The following is an 8,180-nucleotide window of genomic DNA, read 5'->3' on the forward strand; positions in this document are numbered from 1 at the left end:
CCCATGCCGCGCCGCGACCCCCGCGCCCCTGCCGCCCGCCGCCCCGGGCTCGCCGCGCCGCGTCCGCGCGTCCTTAGCCGGGCCACCAAGCGATGCCCGCTGGGCGCCTGCGAAAGTTTGTCGGCTCCCGCTGAAGGGCAGCGGCTCCCCCGCTTCCCCGCGACCCGCTCCGGCCAGGTGAGTTTGCTCCCCGCTCCCGCCAGCGCCCGAATGGGATTTGGGTGACTCGGGGCGGGGGCAGTCGTTCGAGGCCGTCCAGGAGGCGACCTCGCCGCTCTCGGCTGACCGGGGACTCCGCAATTCCTGGGGGAGAGGGCCCGGGATTGGGGGGCCTGGCCGGGCGGGGAGACGGGAGCCCCTGAGCGGGGAAGTTGCCCAGTCCGAAGAGTTTCCTGCCCCGACGTACGGGCTGTTTCCCGGTGCCTCGATTTCCGAAAAGCCGCCCTAAAGGAGCAGAGTTAGTATTGTCCGCGAAGGACTGGATCCCTGCCGTTCCGGGCTGGGGCAGGGGGGGCCGATCAAGGGGAGACCCCAAGACAACAGACAGCCTCCTAACAAAGATTTCCCCCCCCCCCTCCCCAAACTGTGCAGTCTTGGCACCGGCAGAGAGTCTCCGGAGACTCTCGAGGCTTGACTCCTCCTCACCCCGGCCCTCTTTGAAACCCTCCTTGGGTCCTGGAGAAGTTGGGGAACGGCGGGCTTTTATTGATGTGTTTTTAAGGCTCGCCGCGGTGCGGCCAATAAAAGGTTTATGACATCTGACCGGCAGTGAAGGTATGCGAGCTCCCAATTGCCCTGTATACGGGCAGAAGAGCAGTTTCCCCGTTGCCTGGCAACGCCGCTGATTGACGCGGGACGCAGCCAATCTCCGCTCCCGCAGGTCCCCTTGAAATGTTTTTGACAAGTACAGTAGACTGGAGTGGAGCGCGTGCGTGCGTGCGCGCGCGCAGAGGAGGTGGGGGGTTGCCTTCCCCCCCCCCCCCACCCGCGCAACTGCCCTGCTCGGCTTGGAGAGGATTTCTCAACTTTTTAAAGTTCACATTGAGCATATGTTCAGAGCTGGGCCAGTAATGTCTTTGTCAGTTATTTGGAGCCCTCTGGTAGTGGGCAAGAAACTAGCTTTCCTGCTGCGTTTTCTCCGTTAAAAAGGAAAAAAAGATAAGAAAACACAGCAAGTCATAAAAAAACAAGAAGAGGGTGTGCGTGTGGGGAATGTAACCAATAGCAAACCGAAAAATTGTTAGGGAGGTCACTAGTGAATAACTATTTGCGGATCCGGTGGAGCAACCTTATTGGCAGCAGATTAAAAATGTTTGCTTAACTGCAGACTCACATGATCTGGATTCTTTTTTTTCCCCCCCTCTAAAATAGGAGGAAAAAAAGATTTGGTGAATTATGTAGTTAGAGTATAATAGTGGAAAACTCCTCAGCTGTGGTTTCTGGGAACTGTTTTTTAAAATGGAACTGTAGTGATCAGCAGCTCTTGATACCGTTGCTATAAAATGCGGGATTTATAGGGATGCAGTTAACAGTTGGAGAAAATGGGGGGCACAGAAACACAAAGCAGACAAATGATCCAAGGGTGCTGGGCCCCGGTAACCCTCTTTTCTTGACAGTGCTGTTTTTCTAATAAAACCGTATTGCTGGCAATGTTTGTTTAAAACAAAAGAAAACGTGGAGAATAGCGTGTTGGTTCCTTTGGGAAGCTGCTGACAAATAAGCAAATTAAAAAGAAAGAGCAGCATGTTGTCATAGCAACAGTGCAATTAAATTACTTTACTGTCAGCCATGATATAATTTTCCTGTTTGGAAGCTCAGGAGACATAAAACTTTCCTCTGGAGCTGAAGTTGACTTCAGTGGCTGGGTCGTTGTTCTCTTTTGTACTCGACCATGTGGATATTCCTGGATATCAGAAAATTAGGTTTTTTGATGGGGGTACGTTGAAACTTTGAGAGAGACAAGCCTAATTTTGATTTGTTCGTAAAGAAGGTAAAAGAATCAGGCTGGTCTCTGTCTTACCCCCAAATTTAAGATACTAGATTATTCTTTAAAATGTGTTCTGTACTACTCAGGTTAGCCTCCTTTTTTGATGAAAAAATATTCCCTGTGGATGAACCCGAGGTAGGTATCTGAACTGCCCTGCTTCCATGGGACTTTGGTCTCTGTGGATGTTTTCTCTCCCTACCGTTGGACATCTACCAGCGGCTCCAGAGAGCTCCCCTTCAGGCCTTCGGTCTGTAGGTTCTGTTTGTCCACTTCTGGGGAGGGGGGCTGCTACCATTCTCAGGCACCTTTGACTAGCTGTTTAGTGCCCCACATTATGCTTTCTAGAATCTCATTCTAGAGCTTCCCTAGCTGAAGTGGCAGTTATTTTAGGCATGTTATCAGTGGGCATTTTGAGCCTTAGAATGATCATGTCTTTGCTCTTGATGTGTTCATTCTTTTTTCTAGATAGACTGCTTGATCTTACTCAGGGGTGGGGTGGAGGATAAAACAGACACCAAGCGCATTGTCTGAGCACTGTAGACGGAGAGTGGGAGACCTCTTTCATTATCTTACTGTTCTTTCCATCTCAGGTTGAGTGCTTCAGGGTTGAATGTGCCTTGTATCTGTCCGGGTCATTCTTTTTGTGGACTTGTCACCTCCCCCATTGTCTTTCCTCATCAGATATTTTACTCCCTGTTCTAGGTCATTGATAACAATGGGGGAGGGGTAGAGTAGAATTCTGTAGCAGTTTTTGTTGGATTTGCCTTCTTGTCTTGAAGCTCGTGGTTGCTCTCCTGAATTTTTTCACCGATTTTAACTTCAGTTAATGGCTTATCTTCACATTCCCATGTATTTGTGTGGTGTCTGACGTTACTCACTTTTTTGTTCAGATTGTAGTGTCCCAAAGAAATTAAACGTACTTCCTCCTCCAGTTTGAATCCACAGAATTCCTTGGCATCGCTCTTTAGACTTGCCAAATGTTGTTAAAGTTTCAGTTTTAGGTTATGACTTGTGGAGAAAGAAGGAAAAAAAAAATCAAATAAAACACTACCAAATTGATGCTCATCGTAGACATAGTTTTTTTTTTTTTTTTTTTTTTTGGTACGCGGGCCTCTCACCGTTGTGGCCTCTCCCGTTGCGGAGCACAGGGCTCCGGACGCGCAGGCTCAGTGGCCATGGCTCACGGGCCCAGCCGCTCCGCGGCACGTGGGATCTTCCCGGACCGGCGTGTCCCCTGCATCGGCAGGCGGACTGTCAATCACTGCGCCACCAGGGAAGCCCATAGCCATAGTTTTGATTCCTAGGCAGTTGCAGCGGTCTTTGTATGGAAAGAGCTGAACTTAATCTGAACCAACTGGCCTTAAACTTATGGGTATGTCCCTTTTTTTTTTTTTTTTGAGAAAGATAAACAGTGAGACCTGTCACCCAAAGTGACATGGGCTGTGGTTGCACTTATTTTGTGGTGTTTATTGTGCAGCTTGAAAGAATTTATACATATTCATGTATAATAGGTAAACTGAGGCAGCAGGCAATAACCGATTTTTCCAGGGTCACAGTGAGGGTCTTCATAGATCAGGAAGAAGGTATTGTGGGATTTCCCATTCTTTTTTTTTTTTTTAATTGAAGTATAGTTGATTTACAACGTTGTGTTAGTTTCTGGTGTACAGCAAAGTGATTTTATACGTGTATATATATTCTTTTCTGTATTCTTTTCCATTGCGGTTTATCATAGGATGTTGAATATAGTTCCCTGTGCTATACAGTAGGCGTATCCATTCTGTGTATCATAGTTTGCATCTGCTAATCCCAAACTCCCAATCCACCCCTCCCCCTCCCATTCTTTTCTTGGCATGTGCACATTAAAGGTGCTGTGAACATTTCCTGTCTTGTACCTAAGGGGTAACAGGTCATTGTGCTATGTGCGTGGTAGACCGAATTTACTAGTGTTAATGGGGCATCTCTGTGTGGCGGAAGGTGCGTCAATGTCACTCAGTGTGGGAGCTGTGAGGGCATGTTCCTAAGTGGTAGGGGGTCCACAGAGGTGGCAGGGGTGGGAGGGGGGCATAATCATTAGGGAGGGCATGGCTGCCTCTCTGTTTTGGGTTTCACCGCCTCGTCTTCTCTCTGTCATGTGTTTCCCAGGAGCCTTCACGTAAATGGGTCCAGTCATGCCTCCCAGTAAGAAGCCAGAAAGCTCAGGAATTAGTGTCTCCAGTGGGCTGAGTCAGTGTTACCGGGGCAGCGGTTTGTCCAAGGCCCTTCAGGAAGACGATGACCTCGACTTCTCTCTGCCTGACATTCGATTAGAAGAGGGGGCCATGGAGGATGAAGAGCTGACCAACCTGAACTGGCTGCACGAGAACAAGAACCTGCTGAAGAGCTTTGGGGACTCGGTCCTGCGGAGTGTCAGCCCCGTCCAGGACCTGGACGATGACACGCCCCCATCCCCTGCCCACTCCGACATGCCCTACGATGCCCGGCAGAACCCCAACTGCAAGCCCCCCTACTCCTTCAGCTGCCTCATATTTATGGCCATCGAGGACTCTCCAACCAAGCGCCTGCCGGTAAAGGATATCTACAACTGGATCTTGGAACATTTTCCGTATTTTGCAAACGCACCTACTGGGTGGAAAAACTCAGTGAGACATAATTTGTCCTTGAATAAGTGTTTTAAGAAAGTGGACAAAGAGAGGAGTCAGGTAAGCCTCTGGGTCTGGAACTCAAGTTTTCCTTTTTGAAATTAAACATGTTTCTCCATTAATAAAAAAATGTCCAGGAACGTAAATTCACCACAGGGAAGTAGCAGTTATAAAGGCGGGTAATTCTGTCTCATTTCATTCATTTAGATAATTGTCAGGAACTTCCTTTTCCTGTGTTTGGTGTTTCTAAAGCCAGATTGAGGGTTTCCCACTGGGGAACATGGTTACAAAACAGTGGTTTACAGACTTGATTGGTTCTGAGTATCACTGTCCTTCAGAGTCGGTGGATGGGTCCCCCTTTGGTTTTGGAGACCAAACAAAGGTCTGTATTCTGATGGCAGCCATGAACCATGAGGTGTGTGTGTATACATACATACATATATATATGTGGGTATATCTGTGGGTGTGTATATTTGAGGAAAGTTGCCACTGAGGGCTGGAAAGAAATGGCATCTATTTTCGTTCTGAATATTAACTTGGAGAAAGGCAGCTGGTCCAGGATTCTGGAATAAATGGACAGTGGTGGACATTGCGGGGGGTGATTTGAGCATCCTTATATACTCCAAGACCAAAGACACGAATTGCCCAGATGACTCTCTTGAAATCGGGTGTCTACAAAGTGTTTGGCAGCTTTGAAACTCCCTCTGAGTATGGAAGGTGGGCTGAGGGTAAGACTGACTTTCAGAAGGTGGAATTTTGACTTTAAAGCCTTTAAAGCTCCAGCTTCGTGGTTTGCTAAAGGAAGACAGTTTTAATAATTTGCTTTATTTTTCTTGTAAGGAACACAATAGGTACGGTAGAAATAGGATTGACTGTTAGAGCTGGAAATCAAAATTGTGACCTAGCTTGGGGTTCTGAAAAGTAATGTAGCCACAGTTAAAATAACTTGCCAGAAAACGTACTCTCCACAAAGTTTTCGTGTTGCCCTATTCTCACGGTTTTGGTTTCCGTGTTAGTGGTGCTGTGGTGTGGAGCTGGCAGTCTGCTTTCCATCCTTTTTAAAGTTCAGGTTCGTTCTCAGGACCCCTCTGGAATGGGCTCAGCAGCTGTGCAGGGCTGGGGCCTTTCATTTCTTTCTTTCCAGGAACAGGTATGTGCTTCCAGTTGAATCTTGAGCCCGCGAAGATTCTACTTGTCCTTGCCCTGGAAGACTACAACTGTGGCAGTGGTGAAGCCCTTTTTTTCCTTGCTGCCACTGGACACGTTTGTCTGCAGATGCTGTTCACCCAGAGTTTATGTTAAGATGGAGCGTGGGGGCTTCCCTGGTGGCGCAGTGGCTGAGAGTCCGCCTGCCGATGCAGGGGATGCGGGTTCGTGCCCCGGTCTGGGAAGATCCCACATGCCGCGGAGTGGCTGGGCCTGTGAGCCATGGCTGCTGGGCCTGCGCGTCCGGAGCCTGTGCTCCGCGGTGGGAGAGGCCGCAGCGGTGAAAGGCCTGCGTACCGCAAAAAAAAAAAAAAAAAAAAAAAAAAAGATGGAGTGTGGGCATGCAGGGTTTGAGGGGGGTGTTGCCCAGGAAGAGGAAAGATGTGGAGACTGCGGAGCTTTGCCGCTGATCGTGGGTGCAGGTGGTGCCCGGATCCAGCGTGCAAGTGTGAACACTCCTGAGTGCTCTGGGCCCTGCCTTCCCAGTTACGTACTTATTTTTATGTAACTGTAACAATCGCGGGGCACTGCTGTTGTCCCCAGGTGTCCATCACTTGCTTTCCTCCCTTCCGCATCTGAGCATGGGCATCCTAAGACCAACCTCTGGGCTTGGCTCTGCTGAGTGTTTTAAGATCATTCCTTGAACTTAGAGAAGATTCGCCGCTCCCCTGTAAAGAACCAAGTCTGTGGTCTTAAAAACTTCCATATGGGTGGGTCCTCAAGAAAGGGAAAATCTTGGGAAGCAATTCCAGGGTTAGAAGGTAGAGAAGAAAGGGCTGTCAGGTCCGTCAGAGCAGTACGTCCCTGATGAAGCAATGATCAGGGCTTTAAGTTGGTGTGAAATGATCCTGCAAGTTACCACATGCCTGGGTCGGCGTGTTTGTCATCACGCCGGGGCACATAATAGTAATTTAGCAAATGCACACTCTGAAATATTAAACAAGACCAGCTCCAAAATATGCAGAGAGACCTGGGAGTATTATTCATCAGCCTGGGGAGTGACAGGCGGGCGCTGGATGGCACCCTGGCAGGAGCGCCATCACCCCCTTGCACCCCTTGCCCCGCTCTGGGAGTCATGTTTTCCTGGGGTGATGGTTGTCATTCTGCAGATAGCGCCTGTAGAAAGGGAATGGTTTTAAGGGCTTGAGTTTGTTTATCTTGTGAAATGTTGAGTTCTGGCTTCCTGGGCGTACAGACCTGTATTAACATGCTTCTGATCAGATGCCAGTCACTTTTGTGGCTGGGCGTTTGTTCCCAGGGTTTGTGATGCTGTGAGAACAAAGCAAGGTGTGTGAACTCCCCATTTTACTCCTCTTTCCTCGGATAACCCTGGGGCCAGCTGCTGGCTGCCCTGAGAGGGACAGACTCCCGGGTACCCTCAGGCACTGGTCTCGACCCCTTCATTTGTGGTTTTCTCCAGTGGCCAGCTGAGTAAGGCAAAGGCATTTCCCTCACACTCTGCCCAGGGGAAGCTCCTCGGGCTCTCAGGTAAGCTCATGATTTCCCAGAGGATTTTACTTGGCTGTAGCTCCCGTGCTGAGGTTCTGCTGCAACACAGTGTCTAAATGTGCCCAAATGTTGGTGAGAAAGATGCCAGGGGAAGGGGAGGATGGAAGCCTTGCGAGCTGTGTTTGCAGAGTTAGCCATTCCGCTTTTTGTTTTCTTTTTAAAAGTGTGGGACACGGTTTTAAACTTGGCATAAGCATGAGAATGCAGAATGTGGTGTGATCCTTGTCCCTGGGGGCTTGGGACAGCCCCCTGCTGCACAGCTGCTTGGCTGGGGTGCTGGAGAGGGAGCAACCTGGGTGGCACCAGAATCACCTGCGGCACTTACACACAACCGCCACTTCTTGGCCCCTTCCTGAAGACTCTGATTCAGTGGGTTTGAGGTGGGCTGGGGAAAACTGAAATTCTGATATGCTTCATAGGTATTTCTGATTTACAGCCAGATTTGGGAATCCTTGAACTAGATCCCCTTTTGGGTTCTTTCCAGTGCTGAGATTTCATCAAGGACATATTCTCATGAATGGGTAAGTTAGGTGAGAATAGAGTTTTGTTTTTTTTTTTCTTCCTATTTTATCTCTAACAGGACTTTGAAAGATAGAGGTTTTTTGTTTTGTTTTTTTTTGTTTTTGTTTTTATTCCAATCATGGAAAATTTCAAGCATAGATGGTAGAGAGAATCAGTCACTGTATGGTAGTGACTGCATACAGTAGTACAGTGACTCTGTATAACCACCATCACCACCCACACCAGATTTATTAGTTAACAAGGGCTTGCCTCTCTTACTTCGTTCATTTTTTTTTTTTTTTTTTTTTTTTTTTTTTTTTTTTTAATTTTTTTTAGAA

At 48.5% G+C, this 8,180-nt stretch overlaps 1 protein-coding gene across 3 annotated transcripts in view; it reads left to right on the forward strand.

Annotated features, from left to right (window-relative positions):
* FOXN3 (forkhead box N3) overlaps positions 1 to 8,180 on the forward strand; it is a 403,658-nt gene that overhangs the window by 164,817 nt on the left and 230,661 nt on the right. For 2 of the 3 annotated variants that reach the window (XM_007471896.1, XM_007471895.1), the window contains exon 2: positions 4,130 to 4,686. In XM_007471896.1, coding sequence (XP_007471958.1) covers positions 4,144 to 4,686 — 543 coding nt within the window. In that variant the 5' untranslated portion in view covers positions 4,130 to 4,143. Of the gene's footprint in view, positions 1 to 43; positions 178 to 4,129; positions 4,687 to 8,180 lie in introns of those variants that run through there. The other variant, XM_007471897.1, reaches the window with a different exon arrangement.

The sequence above is a fragment of the Lipotes vexillifer genome, unplaced genomic scaffold (assembly GCF_000442215.2).
Source record: "Lipotes vexillifer unplaced genomic scaffold, Lipotes_vexillifer_v1.1 scaffold751, whole genome shotgun sequence".
In the NCBI taxonomy this organism is placed as follows: domain Eukaryota; kingdom Metazoa; phylum Chordata; class Mammalia; order Artiodactyla; family Lipotidae; genus Lipotes; species Lipotes vexillifer.